Source organism: Dermacentor albipictus, chromosome 10 (assembly GCF_038994185.2).
Source record: "Dermacentor albipictus isolate Rhodes 1998 colony chromosome 10, USDA_Dalb.pri_finalv2, whole genome shotgun sequence".
Classification (NCBI taxonomy): Eukaryota; Metazoa; Arthropoda; class Arachnida; order Ixodida; family Ixodidae; genus Dermacentor; species Dermacentor albipictus.
Window position 1 is genome coordinate 29,736,853 of NC_091830.1, and position 19,050 is coordinate 29,755,902.

General features: G+C 43.2%; 1 protein-coding gene and 2 pseudogenes across 2 annotated transcripts in view; all 3 read left to right on the forward strand.

Moving 5' to 3' along the window:
* senju (UDP-galactose transporter senju) overlaps positions 1 to 10,787 on the forward strand; it is a 37,970-nt gene extending 27,183 nt beyond the window's left edge. For both annotated transcript variants that reach the window (XM_070527555.1, XM_070527556.1), the window contains 4 exons: positions 169 to 215; positions 1,522 to 1,661; positions 3,522 to 3,698; positions 4,793 to 10,787. In XM_070527555.1, the coding sequence (XP_070383656.1) occupies positions 169 to 215; positions 1,522 to 1,661; positions 3,522 to 3,698; positions 4,793 to 5,329 (901 nt within the window). In that variant the 3' untranslated portion in view covers positions 5,330 to 10,787. The remainder of the gene's footprint in view (positions 1 to 168; positions 216 to 1,521; positions 1,662 to 3,521; positions 3,699 to 4,792) is intronic.
* A 1,666-nt stretch (positions 10,788 to 12,453) lies between these two features.
* LOC139051107 (U2 spliceosomal RNA) lies at positions 12,454 to 12,553 on the forward strand (annotated as a pseudogene).
* A 310-nt stretch (positions 12,554 to 12,863) lies between these two features.
* On the forward strand, positions 12,864 to 13,029 carry LOC139051156 (U2 spliceosomal RNA; annotated as a pseudogene).
* The last annotated feature ends 6,021 nt before the right edge of the window (positions 13,030 to 19,050 follow it).

Consider the following 19,050-nt stretch of genomic DNA (forward strand, 5'->3'; position numbering starts at 1 on the left):
ACGCACTGTTTCTTTCTGTTGAAATTATGAATTTCTCAATATTTTGCTGTTTTATTCCGTGGTATAACTAGCTGTAGAATAATTTATGGTCTCCAAGTATTATGAGATGGCCACACTGGTAGGAGGTTTGCAGGAGTGGCACATCATTTCTTGCTTTTTCTTTCACAGCCATTCGTTCCAGTCCTTGCTCTTGGAGATCAGCAAAAACCGGAAAGGTGCGTATATTATACATTCGTTTAGAATGGCTGAAAGTTGGGTATGTTGGCTTTGATTCACAATGAGTGCTTGAGAATGAAAAACTCCTTTCAACGAAACTTGTCTACCATGCTGAATTATTAAGGGAAAAAAGTAAATTTTTCTGCCTTATCCTGCTGTAACTTGAGCCACCTAGCCTGTAACACGTTTTTGTTACATAGCACTACTGACAAAAATGTGTTTATTTGGCAACGTCAGAATTTAGGATGGTTAATTGATCATTTTGAATTTGTAACAGTGCAACATTGGACAGGTCTTATGGTGCACTGTCCTAAATTCAACATTATTTATTTCATTTATGTAATGGCTTATTTATCTGTTTGTGCAAATTTGACTCTCCTGATCATCAATTCTTGACTCACCTGGCCCTGACTATGCATGGTCATAGCACCATTTGTATCCGAGATCCCTTTGGAAGTTTTACGTCATAGAGCATAATCCATGCCAAGTTTGTCTGTTGTTCCTGAAATAAGAGCAAAGCGAGGATCGGGATAATATGGCAATTCTATGTTTCAGTGATACTCTTTTTGACACTTCATCAGTGGTCTGAGGAGTGCTCCAGCTACCTTACCACCAAGATGGGCTAACCATGAATTATGGATGATAAAGCAATAAAATTGTGCCAAAGGAATCCTTATATTACACCGTCACAGGTGTATTACACAAAGCCTTTGGGAGGGTGCTTAAGCTTTGCCTTTAAGAGTGGAATGCAATAGCATTCAAACAACCCTGAGTGCGTCTCACGTTTCCCAGCAACTGCAGCTTATGTAGCCGTAATGTTCTCCTAGAAGTGCTGGTGGTGAACGCAAAGCACGAAGGTGAGCTTTCTGGTTCTCTTTTTGATGGTGTTGCAAAGAAGAGCGCGGACCACGCCGCTCCTGCTAAGAAACACCTCAAATGGGAGCTGGAATAGTGGTTTATGTTCAAGTTTCCACATAACTGAATTATGTTTTCTCATATATTCAAATTACAGACCAACGCTGTCGTGTCTGTAGGTTGTGCGTAAGTCACACTTTATGAATTTTGTGACGCATTTTACTTTGAGAAACTCAATTAGTTCAGTAACGCCTATGCACCACACGGGGGGCCCTGCAAGGTTGGGGATGCATGGTTCGGGATCATGCTGCAATGCAAATCGAGTTAGCAGGGAAGGAGTTTAGCACAAGAGAACTTGTCTTGTGATCCATACTAACAGCCATTCTGGATCCAAACTGTTTTTGCATATTTATGTGTCAAAATGATGCTGTTTCATTCTCATTGTTCCAGTGCTGTTCCTATACTTTGTTCCTGCGCTGCTCTACTGCTTCTACAACAACCTGGCCTTCGTCAACCTGGCTGCATTTGACCCCACCACCTACAACCTGCTGCTCCAGTTTAGGGTCGTCATCACTGGCCTCTCCTTTCAGGTGAGTGCACTCACAAATGTGGTGGTTTGCTCAATTGTTGCAACAGATCTGTCCTAGCTGACACATTTAATGAAGGCATACCATCGGGAAAATAAAGGGGAATTGCCAACATTATAGTGGAGATCAACAGAAAGGAATTGGGTTGGAGAAGTCATCTGGTGCGTAGAGCTGATGACCAGTGATTCTATTGGAGTAATGGAATGGATGCAAAAAACAACAAAACATGGCGCTGTCCACGTGACAAGCATATACAGGGTGTTTTCGTTTCGCTGCAGCAAATTTTCTTCAAAATTTAACATCGCCTGTGGCAGATATAGCCCAATTCTAACCCTTGAGCTAAATTACTCAATGAAGTGACCATTACCTCGATGAGAAATTAAAATTCTTAATTGAGAACTTAACATAACGTCACTAATTACATTTTTAATGAATTACTTTATGGCACATATATTAATCTATGAATTGTCGCTAGCGAGTTTGCAAGGCATATTGACTTAAGCAACCTCTGAGGATGGCAGTGATTTCAAGATGTGCAGCGTCAAACTTGTGATAAAAGTGCACCGTTGTTCCACATACCTTAAAAAGAAATGCTGTTTTGTGCATTGAAGAGCAAAAGTAACTGCCCAGTACATTTTGTGAGACGCTTTAAAAATCAACATCTTGAAACTGGTGTAATCCAGAGAATTCATTCCAAGTGGATACGACTTGCGAACTCACCAGGTACAATTTGTAGATTGAAATACATGCTGTAAAGTAATTAATTAACGAATATATTAGCGTAATTGTGTTATTCAATTGAGCAATTTGATTTCTTGTAGAGGTAATGGGCTGCCTCATCGAGGAACTTAGCTCAAGGTTTAGAAGGGTAAGACTGAGGCTGTCATTTCCACGTCAAAAAATTGACTTATTCCACGGCATGAAGATATTATATTAAATTCACGTCCTGAAATAATAGAGCAGTAGAAATAATAGACCAGTTCAAATGCCCAGGGGTTATATTTTCCTCCAATATGTCATGGGATTGTCACGTTAATTACGTCTCAACCAAAATGGCTCAAATCACTGGTGCTATAGGACGTTTAAAAAACATCCTTCCTACACAAACTAAGATGCTGATTTACAATGCAATGTTCAACGTGCATTTGAATTATTGCCACTTAATATGGGGTACCACAATGTTCACTAACCTTGAATGCATTCACCTAATCCAAAAAAGGTATCTCTGGCATGTGTATAATACGTCATACAGACATCCACGTGCAGCTTTATTTAGTCATTCTAGAGGGATTAAAGTACATAACCTCTATAATTATCGTCTCAGTGTCATCTTTAAATCGGAAATTAGGAATAATATAAACAATCTCAGGAAATTAGCAGAACTAAAGAAAAAAATTTTAAGCTATCCAACAAGACATGGCGAGAAATGGATAGCACCGACACCTTGACTTAAACTTGGACAAGAACGCCTTCACTATATTCTTTGATCACTTCTTAATGGCTATAGTCTCATTAATTTCGATGTTTTCTTGTTCTCGAGAAGAGCTTCACACTATGTATTTAAATAACGTGACTTAAGTTTACTTACGTGTACATATTGCTGTTTCATGTATACTTTAGTGATTCCTTGTTATACTTATTTGTTTATTTAATTGTACAAGTTCCAGTACTGCCTTCCTGCTGAACATTAGGTTTGTAGACTCGTCAAGCTGCCCTGGTGTAGCTTTTTTTCTGCAACACCTCCATCTGTATTGTAAGATGGGAAAATGAAATTGAATTGGGCTATCTGTCTCAGGCTTTTCTTAAAAATTTGGTGCAGCTAAAAGAATGAACAAACACCTGGTAATTGTTTCTCACGTGCAGGTACTCTTCAAGAAACAACTGACGCGAAAGCAGTGGCTGTCCTTACTCCTGCTCACTGCTGGATGCATCGTGAAGCACCTCGGTCTACCAGCAAAGCCACAGCCCGCCGCCACCGGAAAGGTGGTCGGCCTCTTCAGCAGTCTGTTCAGTGCTCACATGCTGCTGTTGCTGGTACAGGTGAGTGACGGACAGTCCAACAAGGCTTGTTATGGGGCAGACATGTTCTGAAGAAGCCAGCAAGGTGGAGAGAGCTTTATCGGAGTCACCGTATTACTCCGTTGATCGCTTACGGATGACATTTGCCTGTCACAACACTTCCTCCATCTTGTGGTCTTCCACGGAACTGATTTGCCATCTTCTGTGTCATTGTGCTTCCAGCTGTCTGCTAATTCAGCCGCGCTCCCCAAACTCTTGGCCTCCTGCTGAGCTCGGATGGTAGAGCGGCTGCACCAGTAAGGCGTTGGTCCCAAACTCGATTCCCCGACCAGTACACATTTTTCTTCAACTGCGAAGCTTTCTGAGAAACCCGTTGGAATTTATTTTGTAGCACCATGCTACTTGTGGAGTGCAATTTGACCTTGGTAAATTTGACTTTTCACCTAATTTGAAAGCACTGCATAGCTCGGGCGAAAAACCACACATTGCTTATATGGATAAAAAACTTGTTTAGTCTAACTCGAAAGCACATCGCTTTAATTATTTTGGCTCTCACCAGCGTGGCCTCATGTGTGCAGCTGATACTATAAAGGCTTAAATAAACTAAGAATTCAGCAGACGGTGCTACTGCTTCCCTAGGCAGAAGCAGTTCTTTTTATTTATTTTTATTTTTAATGGCCGACGCTTCTTTCACTCATGAAGCCGTCCATTCCCGCTTGTTTTGCATCTTGTTATGCTAAGGCAGTGTTTGAACATGTTGCCATCTCGTGATGGTTGAATAATGCTTCAAAAGCAAAAACTAAAAAGACATTGCACACTCCTTTCAACTACAAGGTTTGAATTCTATCCTTTTGCCACCATTTTCTTATTTGACCTTTTGGATTATTCGAAGAAATTATGTGGCCCCACCTGGGTCTAATTGACGAGAGTCGACTGTATTTCCCTTTCACAAGTCCCATTATACTCTGTTAGGGTTTCCACCTGCTTTATCGCGACAAAGAAAATGATCAAAAACAGTTTTGGGTCATTAATCCTGGAATGACTGGAAAACTGGTGCAACTACATTAAATAATCTTTTAATTTGGAGTGTACGGGAGCATGTTCTCACTTTGTAGGTCTTCTGTTCCTGCTTCGCCGGTGTCTACAACGAGTTCCTGCTCAAGGACACAGGCGTCAACATTGACATCATGATTCACAACGTGTTCATGTACATTGACTCGATCGTCTGCAACGCAGCAGTGCTGCTGGTGCGGGGCGAGGCGTGGAGCGCGTTCTCTCGCGCTTCGGTTGCGACGCTCGTCAACCCACTAGTCATCGCCATCGTCGTCAACGGTGCCATCTGCGGCATCGTGACGTCGGTCTTTCTGAAGAGCCTCAACTCGATCCTCAAGACGTTCGCAAGCGCACTAGACCTGTCTGTGATGGCTGTGCTATGCTGGATTATCTTCAAGATTCCCGTTGACACATACACCGTTGCGGCGATTGCCATAGTGTCCGTCGCCATCTACTGCTACTCTCAGCAGCCTGTCGTGAACAAGCCTAAGGAGACGCCGCACTGTCACGACGATGACGATTTGGAGCGCAGTCTTGTGAACGGTAACCAGCGGAGTGCCGTCGTGGCTGTGGAAAAGGGTGCTGTAATGAACGTATAAATAGTGTTGTGATGAGCATAAGTTTAAATAAGATGCGACTTCTAGCCAGGGCGCAGGTAGCCTGCAACTTCTACGTTGGCTGTTGCATACTGGTCACAGCTCTCCGGCTGAGCCTGAGGGTACTGTTATATGCAAAGCGCACGCGTTCTCGAAAACCTAGTCTTTGTACATGATGCTGCTTTCATCCCTGTGTGATATGGCTTTCTGGCAATGCCATTTGCTGCTTCGTTACTGTGCAATATTATTTTTTGGCTGCAGCAGTGCTACTGGTGAGCTGTCTTCTGATTTGTCCACCTGTAATTGCAGCTCATTCAAAGCCTGATCGGTCCACATTGAGTGTTGCAGCTACTGATGCCACTACCGACTCGTCGATAAATTGTGTAATTACTTATGATCGTAAAGTAATACAAAGTCACTTTATCGAGTGCGTATGATGATTATAACAAGCAGTTAAAATGTGACTGTAACAATTGTAGGCAGCACTAGCTTGTGAAATCATTAAAAGTGCAGGTTAGAACAATTAATGGACATGTTTCTTTGCTGTAATAGAGGGAAAGGGTTTCTGGGTGCCAGTAACATTGTTAAGGACCATGTAGTAGGCATTAACAAGATTACAGGTACCCCAGCAACTTTTACTGCCAACATCATTTGGAAAGTGTGCAAGTGTGTGGCCAACATGGGTCCTAACGTGCAGGCGCTTCTTGCAAGATCCTTTTTCTTGTCACGACACGGCTTGTGTTCTTCACCATACACACTGCTAAATGCATTACAACTTTTATTACGTATCGCAGCCTTCACTTGTAACATGAAAGCTCGCCTCTGAGTTTCTTTTCATAGGCGATAAAAGTTCATGGTATTGCCAGCGATGGGATGAGAATCACCTGTGCAAGTCTGCATAGTAGCATTTGCATTTTTGCCAACACCCCTGGCATTTTCTTTTATTGTTGCACTGAATTTTAAACACTAGTAAATTAATGTTTCTTGCAATTACGAGATGGAGCACTGTCTTTCAGCCGAGATGTTATCGGGGCATGCATGAATTCGTGCAAGTTACTCCTGCCCCTCTGGGTTCAATCTGGAGACCAGCGTAGTCGCTTGTGGTCATTGTCAGCAGGGTGCCAGCATTTGGAGCCCGGAATTGTCACAGTGCGTTCTCTGAATGTGACACATTCATCAGTGCACATATTCATGTAGTGGTGAAGTTGCATGCATCACAACCACAACCTTGACAAGGTATTGTTTGAGTCTGCAGTTTGTCAACAAGCGCATCAAAGAAGCTATGCTCATCAGTATTGCCATCTTTGTATCATTAAGTGCATTAGCATTTTGGTATCTATGATGCTTGCCTGCGTGCTTCGGCACTTTGACAGGCACAGCTTTACGATTTCCTATTAGACGTCAGCATAGGTTTGTTGGCAGTCTGAAACTCTTTTTCTACAATGCAGGTGTTCCATAAACAAGAAAAATAAACGGGTGACATTTGTCATCTGTTTCATCACAGCCCACATTGACAAATAGATTTATAATTTCATCAAAGATATCAAGGCATGCTTGCTTGTAGTTAGTAACTATCGTTAATGCAGTTAGACAAAAAGAACAGACATGTGTTGTCCATGTGTGATTGGCAATTGTATAAAATTAAAGAAGTTATGCTTTATGATGAAAGTATATAAGCCAGGTGAAAAACCATGCGACTGGAATGTCCATCATATTGATAGTCTAGGTGCCCTGCTGGATGGATGTGAATTTTTTTCTGGGTGCTAAAAGCACAATTTCGTGCCCTCCTCACTGTTTTATCTGTAACCTTGATTCAATCAAAGTGAGCTATGCCAAAATATGTGATGATGACATCGGAACTGAGTTTGCTGTATGTCTATTATTTGTGGTGATAGAATAAGCGAGAGACATACCTTGTGGCAGGCAGCTTTTTTGAGCAGCATCTATGAGCCAATGCAAGCACACAATTGAAGGGAAACTAATATATACACACCCCCAGAGTGATTAAAATTCTTACCATAGTAATCACTTCAATACCATTAAACATTCACGCCATTTTGTAATTCTTTCGGTCTGTGTTCGCACTGTATTTTGTTCCTCGCCAATACATAAATGAAAACTGCAGGGTTAGTCATGCCCATTGTCATTTAGCACTCATTTAACGACAAAGTCATTCTCGTATTATCACTCTTGTCATGTGCATGCTTTATCGCCTGAACTACAGCATTTTGTTTATACTTGCCACCAATATAGTTATCAATGGTAGTTAAAGAAAGCATGAACTTGCTGCAGGACATGTCATTGAGGCTGTCGTTTGTGCACGATTCAAAATGTAATGGCTATAGATTCGCAAGAATTCGATATTCGGTGGTTAAAATTTCTGTGTGATGCTAACAAACATTAAAGTTTTGGTTCCATGGGCCATTACATTTCCAAAGCATTTTGAAACCACTTAATTCAGACAAGTTGAACAAGCATTTTCCTTAATCTGAACTTTTGTGGAGCTAATGGCACAACTGATTACAGGATGTGTAACTGATAAGAGCACATTCATAAAGAATACACGGCTAAGATGTGCCTATGTTTGAGATACAGGCTGCTGTGTTTGTTTTGAAGTGCACTACGGCAAAATAATGCCACCTCTGCAGTTGCCGAGAAGATGGATTTTCTGGTTGTATATATTTTGGAACATGACTGGGTGTTTATACTTGTTCAGGTTACGAGTTAAATTTTGTTTTATGTGAGACTGCACGTATTCATCTACGAATACTTCAGACCCAATAATTCGAGCAGTTTTAGTTAATGCAGCAATGCCGTAATCATTTCTGGATGAGTTGAATATTATGGTGCAAGGCTTTATGTAACATAGCCTGTAGAAAACACCAAATGATCACTGAGTTGTTTTATTAAAGAAGCCGAACTTGCACAAGTCGGAGGGGCTCGCATATTGTGTGTTGGGATTTATATACACTGCAGCATCATGCTTGCTGAACCTTTAGTAAGTTATTTGTGGTCTATGTGCTATACCACTATAAAAAATGCATCTGCTTAAAGAGATCACATGTTAAGCAGTGTCTGGAGTTGGGTCTGTTTCACTTTCGGCATGACAAAGCTTTCAAAACAAACAATGCAGCATACCTGTCATCGTAAACCACAATTCAAGTTCATTCTAACATATTTTAATGTGTTCCTAGTCTATCATGCTTACTCAAGAAAACTTATATCTATGTGTCCAGAAAAGATGTCTATTCTTTGTGCAGATGTTCCTTTAGTTTGCGATAGCAAGTCCACCAACAACATATCCCTTTTCTTTAAAGCTATGTAATTGATTGCATTGACTTTTATCATTTTTATTCCTGTTGTATAGTAAATCTACACAGAACTTTCTGAAGCAAATCCTGTGAGAAATCTAGAATGTAGGCTGGAGCTTGTCTGTGATACAAGTTGTCATTCTGTGTGTATATTGAATCTCAGCATAAGTGTGACACGAAAACTACTATATCATACTGCCCATTTAACTTGGGCTGGTTTAATGACGTTATTCAAAGACCTTTCGAACTCCTGTGTGCCTTCATTTCCAAAGCTAGTGTCAAGTTCTTTATATTGTTATTAAATGCAGAAATAGTGATACATTCGAGAACGCCACAGGCCTACGTAAAACTTGTTTTGAGATAAAATGGTTTATTACAAAAAAGTTGTTCAAGGTATAGAATATTTGAGTGTAAATGCATTTATTTAATTTTTTAAATAATAATTTATTTGTTTTATGTCATTAATGAGGGTCTGTATTCTGAAACGATCCACTTCGGCGATACTATTGCCTCAGCGATGGTTCACCGTTAGGCACACGCTGATTGGCTGATTGAACAAAATCGGATGACGTAGCTCATCCAGTTTAGCTAAAACAACTAATTAGCGCCGACCTGACACCGAACTATCACCAAGAGGATAGTATCACCAAAGTGGATTGTTCCAGAATACGGCCCCAGAACTGCACTCTTCAACCACACTACTGCAAAATCTGAAGTCAAAGTGGTTGAAGCAAAAGTGGCAACTATAGTGTCGTGAATGTCTAACACGGAATTATGACAGTTTTTGTGTTTATGTTGTGCTTGAGCCAGCGTGCCTCAATGTAAAGTCATTATATAAAGTTGTTTTCATTACACATTTGTTTAGCATCACCCAAACCATGCTGTTCAACAGTGTGTGCATTCAATTGCTGAAACGGTGTTAGAACTTTGACAAACCACTGACAGAATGGCTGCCACTGTTCTTAGTAATGTGGCTGGTACAGTTGAACCTCCTTGTAACGAATTATCGGATATAACGAAATAAATCTTACATTTCTTGCTGATATCAGCATGTAATGCATACTATGGTCATAACGAATATCAGACATAACGAAGTTATTTTTGTTTTTGATGCTACTTTATAATGACAAGGTTCAACTGTACTCAAATTGCATTTGGAGTTGGGACATCAGGCAATTAAATCACCTACCCTCTGTTTTTGACTGTTCTCCTACTTGAAGCACCACATTGACTTCTGAGTTTGGAGAGCAGCATTGCCTGTCAACTGAAGTAGTCACTTTAAATAAAAGGCCAACTGTAATGAAATTTTGGATTGCAATTATAAAGCTTACTTTCAGATAGTATAAATATATGCTGCCCCCATGCATAATTTTACATTTAAACTACTAAGCTTGCAAAAAGGCACATTTTCTTTAGCACCAAAACTCAAAATAAAAGCCACCATTACGGCTCACCAGGAATAACTCAAAGCTTGTGTCGCCAACATTCATTATGGCACGTGGGCGTGACCTTCGAGGTTGGGGGTCATTGGCAGCACACTGAAAATCTCAGAGGCCGTGTTCTGGGATTTGTTCATACCTGCTAACCACCAGGTGCCTGTGTTGTAATCTTTGGTGCCCTTTGAAGGCTGTTAATAAAAAAAGACAATTATTGCACCTGTAGCTTTGCTAAGATTGCTTCAAGAGCACAGAACTGTTATTTTCAAACTAAGCTTGCCACAAAAAAGTTTCGTCACAGTTGGTTCTTAATAATGCTCCTCTGTGATTCTTAAGTGAGGAGCTGCTTGATAAGTGTTCCACCAAGCTCAGGTAGACATTGAAATCACCTGATAATGAGGAAATTGTCAATCATCAACATGCATTGCTGAAACATACTATTTTAATCAAGGAGTGTGCCTGCCTCCAATGCGTGAAGTCAGGTTGGTGTTCAAAAGGGAGGAATGCCTAGAAGTATGGTCATTATCTGTGCCTGCAAGACATACATTTTGTTTCCCTTATTTTGGTGGTGTAAGATCCAGTGATCTAAAGATGAGAGACCAAAGTTTTTCAGTAGCTGTTACCTTGTAGGGGGAATAGAGAAAGGTACACACTTTTTTTTTAGTTATGACAAAAAGTGGATTTGATGAAATAAAGATTGTCTTCACATCGACATATGCTTTTCCTTTCTTTTGTGTGTTTTCTTCACTGCCTGCAGTGTAGACCACGGCCGGAGTGGTATTATTTTCTGCTACTCCCTATTCCCCAGCATCATTATCACCTGACTATTCACATGCCTGCCAGCTACTGTGAAGGAAAAATAAATTACGTTTGCGAAAAAGTTTTGCTTGTTGGGCTCCAAACCTTCAGCTAGAAGTCTAGAAGACCAGAGGACACAAGAGGGTGCTTTCTTCGAGAAAGTTTTCAGAATATTCTGACCAATTTTTGTTGTGTACTGATATCGCGTGTCACACGGACACTGCATTCTCATATGAGTATCGTATTATCAGCCACGCAAGCAGCAGTCGGCGGACCACGTTTTCATCACCCTATAAAAGGGGCACTGCATCATAAAACAATGTTTCCTTTTCCACCCTGGCATCCGGCTGATACACAACGAATTGAGAGAAGGTTTTCACACTATTGTGCCCCATTTTGCATACTGTTTCATGACAGCTGTGTCGCCCTGGAGCAGAAACCAGGTCTAGCATAACTGTTTCGTTAACGCTGGAAATGTGAAACCTGCACTACACGTGCACTCTGCAAACATCGCAGATCGCTTTGAATATGAGGCCCGCGCGGGCGCGCACTTTGAACACGTTGCAGGTCGCTTTCAAGACACGGCACCCGCACGGCCGCGCCGTATGCAGCAGCCACCGGAGAAGAACGCAGTTCCCTCGCCTCACCCGCGTGCCTCGCGCGACAGAAGGCGGCGCGCTTGCCTACCGCCGTCCACGCTCGCGCACGCGTGATTGAGTAGCAATTCGCCGGTTCACGCTGGTTTTATGCGAAGCATATTACTAGAGCTCAACCCAGCTCCTCAGGCGCGGCGGTGTCGCCTTCAATACCACGTAACACCGTGACGTCACGACAGAGGAGAAACGGGGCTCCAACTCGCGCCGTCGCTCGCGGCGTCGCCCCCCGCATCGGACGCGGTGAGCGTCGAGCAACGCAGCGTTCGGCGCGACAACGATTTATTCATGAAGTGCAACGCCGCATACACCGACACCGACGACACCGGCTCTTCTGCGACACGAGCTCCTTAACGCTGTCGCGTTGAAATAAAGGCTAGTATGCTTCGCATCCTGGGCGTAACCGTAGCTAAGCCACAGCCATTTTTTATTCTATGCTTTCACTCGCACGTACAGTATACGGCGCACGGCGACGAGTTTATCGCCCTCCTAACCTCACGGTGACGACGACGGTAGAAATGCGCCTGGAGCGTTATACAAGTGCTATCGCAACAAAACAACCATCGGTATCCTTAAGGATACACTGCCGTGCAGTCCGTACCAAAAGGCCCTCGATATCGCGACACGACTACGTTTCACCGTGGTCGACGTCACAGGGACCAAGGCCGACGCTGGTGGCACTGTATCTGCTTGTACGCACGTTTAGTGACGGCGCGTAGTTTGTTTGAGGCTTGAAACGTAAATACAATGAGTTGTAGATGGTATAGTATAAAAGTTATTATGCTCACACGTAAATCGAGTTGAGTGCAACTTCCCCGCTTGGTTTATTTCAGTTATTATATCGTAATTTTTGTTGCTCGTGTCTCTTTCTACCGGCTCCACCTTGGAGGTCCGCTTTGAGGTGGTCAGGTCGCCAAACGCGGTTGGTTATCGCTTCTCGGCCTTTTGGCTAAGATCAAGTGTAGTAGTTGTTCAAACTCGGTGAAGTCGAGTTTCTTCGCCGCTGGTCTACGCGGTACATAACCGTCTCCCGAGGCAAAGTCTCTCTACAGCCAGAATAATGCTCAATTCGGTTGCCCGAGTTCAGGCTGTGTCAGTATGTGCCCCGAGTACCTTTCATAAATTCGAGGCCGACAATAATGCTTTTACGTGGATGTGGTAATGAGTTTCGTTGTTGTTGTTGTTGTGTGTGGCAAAGCCAGTGTCTAGAAGACACCATTTATTATTTCATTTGTTCATCTTTTTTGTTTACATCAAGTATGATGTATTACATGTGATGTACCTCATACTGTACTTTTCGTTCCTACCACTGTTGTAAGTGTGCCTACGGGTGAATAAATTTCCTTTTCAATCTGTTCTTATCGGCTTAATATCTGATAGGGCCCTGTCATGGGTCTCTTGATGTTAACTGTATTTTTGTAAGGCGGCGCCGTGAGCGGGGCTTGCCCCTGCGGCGCCACGGGTTGTCCCGGCACTGCACTGCCGCCGGGTACGGCCCACTTTGACGAAATTCAAAATCAGAATTCAGCTGTTGGATGGGCGTACGAAAGACGCAGCCGTGCTAACTGTTGCGACCCTGCTGTCGGCCCGCTGCGCTACCGCGTAGTGGGAAAACGTTCGGGCAAGTAGCGCGACGTCACAAAAAAAAATTACCGACGATTACGTTACTTCCTAATGCGAAATTTGAGCGCAGCAAATAAGCTGTTTCACCTTTTCGATAGATTGAGGCAAAGAAATCGAGCAACACATGTATGCGCTATCACAGAATTTTTTTTTAATTTTTCACACGTATTACGGCAGCGGCAATTTCGGCTCGGGCGGTGCACATATACAGATCCGCCGCCACCGATCTGGCTCTCTGATTGCCACCGCACAGGGGTTGCATTGGAGGAGGAGCGAAGGAATTAAGTTCGAGCCGGCGCTTTGACAACCGGAGACTCGCAGCAAGAGGGGGGAGGGGGGCGGCGTGTACACCCAGCGGCAAACGATGGGGGCAGAAGCGCGCGCAGCAAGCGGACAACACGATAAAGGGAGGAGGGAAGAGATAGCAGCGACTGACTGATGCCGCTGACACCGATAGTGAGTCAACCCCAGCTGCGGAGTTGGTTTCAGGGACAACGCCGCCGATGCCGACACAAACAATATGATACCCTCGCTTCCGCAGCGCTAAGAACCAGGTCTAGCCGTGGGAAGGTGGTCACGTATTCGTCGACGTGCCGGGGCCTACGTGAAATAACCGGCGCGTCGGCAACTGAAGAGCACCCTATCCGCCACACAAGAACAGGGGGGGGGGGGGGCTTTCCTCCTCTTTCTGCATGGCGGCGACGGTGTTCTATGCAGTCACGTTATCTTGACTCTCTAGCGGCGTCAGCAGCATCCAGCGGTATCAGTCGGTCGCTGCTAGCGCTGGGGGGATGAAAGGGGGGCGGAGCTGGTTACGAGGCCGACGACGACGCGAAACCCAGGAACGGACGCCAAAGAGCTGCGCTCTAAAACAGGGCTTGCAGCAGAACTGATAGTTGGGCGTGATTGGTACGAATTCATAGTAAAATATTTAGCGCGCACAATTGACAAGGGCACGGTGAACGTGATGATGATGATATTGTGGCCAACCCTTTGTATCGGGTGGACGTGGTAACCACGCCCAAGCCAGAATGACGCTCTATTGCCTACCTATCGAGCAAAGCAGGCACAGGTAGGAAAAGGAAAGAACACCAAAAGAAAGAAGAGAAAAGGAGAGAATGCACGTATTTTCATTCCGTGTTTTAACACGTATTTTCATTCCGTGTTCACACAGGATAACTCTTCACTTCCACCTTTTAGCTGTGACTCATACCCTCCTATTGAAGACATCGTCGTCTCTAGCTCAGGTGTTCTGAACATGATCCTCCATTTAGATACTAAAAAGAGCTGCGGCCCAGATGACATACCCAATTCTTTCCTCGTTCGCTACTCCCTTTGGACAAGCAGATACCTCTCCGTTATCTTCCGTAAATCATTATCAACCTCCACTGTTCCCCAATCCTGGAAGCTTGCTACGGTCATTCCGATATACAAATCCGGTAACGCTCAACTTCTGCAGAACTACAGACCCATTTCATTAACTGCCCACTCATGCAAGTTACTCGAACATATAATTTTTAAACACATCACGGAATTTCTTGAAAGCCACAATATTCTATCCAATTACCAACATGGTTTCCGTCGCGGATATAGCACCACTACCCAACTGATCGAATTCACGCACGATATTTGTCAGTCATTAGATTTAGGCGGACAGATTGACGGCATTTTTGTTGACTTATCCAAGGCTTTCGACACCGTCCCACACCCAAAACTCCTCTACAAGCTTAACTCCATTCTAAATAACCCTTCTCTGGTTGGTTGGATACATAGCTTCCTAACCCAGCGTTCTCAGTCTGTGCAATTTAACGGCTCTATTTCCTCTCCTGTTAGTGTTTCATCCGGCGTCCCACAAGGTTCCGTTTTAGGCCCGCTTCTTTTCTTATTATATATTAATGACTTGCCGCATTGCGTGTCCGTTAGTATTCGTCTTTACGCTGATGATTGCGTCCTCTATCATAGTATTAACACACCAATGGATCATGATTTACTTAATGACTCCTTTGCAAAGTTTTGTAGGTGGTGCAAGGAATGGCAAATGAACATTAATTTCTCTAAAACTGTTTCCATGTCCTTCTCCAGACGCCCATCTCCATCGCTTTTCACGTACACTTTCCATGGTCAAGATTTAAAAAGAGTAACCGAATTTAAATACCTTGGTCTTCATTTCTCCCATGACATGTCATGGTCGAAACACATTGACATCATATGTAACAAAGCTTTTAGACGTCTCGGTTACCTCCATCGTTCACTGCGTAAGGCTCCAAAGGACACCAAACTAATGACGTATAAAACACTTATCCGACCTATTCTTGATTATGGCTGCATCATATGGAATCCTCATAAGAAATCCGATATTAAAAAGTTAGAATCAGTCCAAAAGAAATCACTGCGCTTCATTTTTCGCAACTATAGCCGAGATTTTTCCCCTTCTTCCCATTATACAGCTACAGGTCTTACAGTTCTTTCATCTCGCCGCCGCTTAGAATGCATGAAATTTTTACACACGATTATTCATTCTGAGCGCCTTGATACACTAAATAATTATTTGAACTTTAGTCCACCTTCTATCACTAGAAGTTCTCATAATCTCAACCTTATCCCTTTCTTTTGCCGAACGGAGATGTTCAAGCACAGCTTTTTTCCACTGGCCATTGAACTCTGGAATGCACTGCCTGGAAGCATCCGCTCTTTACCTATGCAAGAATTTTTGAAGGCAATTACATATACTTGATATTCATACTTATTTTTGGGCTTGTATCTCGTTTTCTTGCTTTCCTTTTTTTTTCACTACCCACTCCTGCAATAGCCTCACCGAGGCTGCAGTATGTATAAATAAATAAATAAATAATAAAAATAAATGCGCTACACTGATAAGCAGTCATTGGGGTCCATCCGCAAGTGCCGCTCGCCAGCATTCAAGGCGCCTCTTTGTCTCTGCGACTACGGCTCTGTCTATACCGCATGCACCGTCCGCTCTACTAGTCTGATCGAAACCAAGGGCAGCCTCCAGAGATAAACCCTGCGCGGCAGATGGCCCGATGCCCTCACAGGGTTTATCTCTGGAGGCTGCCCTTGGTTTCGGGGAACACACACGAAGCGCTCGTGTGTGCCGCTTCACTGTGTCCTTGTGCGCGCTAAATATTTTACTATGAGTCAGGGCTTGCTGTCCATTATAGGTGGTGTTGCTCCCATGCACTACCATTGCACAATGTTGCTAAGCGCGAGGTCGTGATGACCGCATTACATATTGCCGTGGTATCCGAAAACTCGTCTGCAGTGTTGATTGGGTACAAGTTAAAGAATCCCCCAGGTCATCAACACTGACTCCTAGTCCGCTAATATGAGCCTTGTTGCGAGATTGTGGTTTCTGCAGGATTTTGCAAAACCCTGGAATTTAACATTTTGGAGCGAAGCTTTCTTTGCCTCTTCCTTCTACTTTCCCACTGCTGCTGCTGCTGTTGCGGACTCAGGGGTGGCTCAGAGTGTGTATGACAGCGCGAGTACGAGGAAAAAGGCGATGGGAGTAATTCCCTTTCACCCCACCGCGTCGAATGTGCACAATGCCCTCTTGAGCTCCCTGGCCATCGCCACATTAGCTGCTAGACAGCTGTAATTATCCCCGGCTTCCCTCAGAAGCATTGCACAAACTGCAGTGCTTCCCTTTCTGCTAACATGAGGCCAGAGGGGACGCAGATATAACTGTAGAGAGGAGAAGAAGAGGGAGAAAAGGCAGTCCAATATAAGAGAGGAGGGAGGTGACATAAGAACGTAAGGAAACCCCACTACTGTACGACGGCAGTTACGGGGAAACAGGATAAGCTTAAGTTCAAGATACGGTACAGTACGTTGCTGCTATTTCTGAAAAATAAATGTCAACTGGGCAACTTGTGCAGGGCGTGTAGAAGCAGAGCCGCATTAATTAAAGTGCACCGCAGGGTCCAGGAGACACTACGGAAGCAGTCAACCCTCAAATCAACACTTCTGTGGCCACCGCATTAGCTTTGCAGCTATGGCATTGCTAGAGGTCGTGGATTTGATCCCGATCACGGCAGCCGCATTTCGACGGGGGCGAAATAGAAAACGCAAGTGCACTCAGATTTTGGGACACGTTAAAGAACATCACAGTGTCAAAATTAATCCGGAGTCTGCCACTACGGATTGCCTCATAATCCGAGTGTGGTTTTGGAATGCACAGCTCCATAATCCAATTCAAGTTTAATACTTCTGCCACAATGTGATGTGCCAGGTGAGGAAATGATAACACTCAACCCTCTCAGAAGTTATAAAATATGGCGCACAACAACGCCTCATGCAAACATCTCTTTCTGTGTGTTCTGTGTACTACACAAACAACAGTGGTGCACGCAAGGTAACGTTTAACATCGACTCACCACTCTCGCATTAGCCTAAACGTTGAAGAAATTAAGCTTTAACCATCAACATCACTGCTAATTATTATCGATCAAAGCATCCATCATGGAAAGTTTCACTTACATCGATTCCCACAGTGCGTGGGATCTGCATAATTTTTTTCTCTGGATGTTCAACATGCTGCATACTGTCAACAGTTGTGAAGCAATAGTTTTTCCTTTCTCGTAATTCTTAAAGTGAATGAGTGTGTTGAGCTCCTGATTCAATTGTTTTTACAAATATATGCCACATGACTATCAATATTTAATTACTCATTAAGTGTAAAAATTCACTGGAGAATGCACAAAGCATCATGCTACAAATGTCACTTTCTTTCGAGAGCGCCTTGTGGTTTCTGTTTAACTTTCAGAATGCCAGAAATAAATTTCTATTACCATGTTTCACAGGATGTTCAACGGGCTGCATTCCGTCAGCAGTCGCAAAAGTACTTTTTGGCGAGTTGGTATGTTGATGCTGCTCCTGGATTTTTGATGTTATCTCACAGTATTCAAAACCCACTTCACGGTTGCATTTTGTCATCTGCAACAACACAATATTGACCGGTCTATGGATGAAAACAGTGCCAATTTTATTGTAAGCCTATGGTAAGAACACGATTGAACTGCTTCCATAAAATTCTGCATTCATTATTGACTTCATATCAGAGATGAATACTTTACACAGTCAACTCCAAGATAATTTCACTTCAGTTGTCATTTAAGATGGTGCCTGACATTGCTAGTAGGACTCCAACGGAAATGTTTACCAGTGTGTAAAAGGCTTTCAGTCAAATTGATTAATTTCTATGGTGCAGTATGAAAGAGTTAACCCTATGAATGTGCAAATACATGTGTGGTCATGATGTAATGAAGAGAACTGTGCTCTAGACCCAAAACTAAGTCACTGCTCCACACGAGGTTGCAGGTTTGGTTCCCTCTTTCTGTCTTCTAAAGGTTACATCTGCCTTCTTGCTATCAATTGCTGCTGCTGCTGTTGTAGGATATTGTGCAACTTTCGTCAGCTTCCAAATGTTAGCCCTATAGAAGAAAGAATATAATTAACAACGCATTTTTCTCGGCTCTTCTCCTGTGTGATACCTTCTGGTGCAAGAAAAACAAAAGCAAACTTTAAAAAAATGTTTAGTACACTATATAAAGCAGAGTTGCACTTGCAAAAAGCCCACATTTAGTCCCTATAGTTGAAGAAATCGACCAAATGTATAAGCTTGCGTTTACCTTAAGATCTCACCACAAGTTTTTTGCACCACAAGCAAGACAATTTTCCAAACGACCAGATGTCGATAGCGCTTTCATGAATTTTTTCTCACTAAGGTTAATCAATGCCCGATTAGTTGAACATGATACTTATGATGCTTGTTACACAGGCACTTTTCAATGGCCATTGAGTTGCCTTTGAAACTACAGAACGCAACCGATCTTGAGTGAGTTGCATCGCCGCTACATGGCAAACCCAGTGGACAATAATTTGAA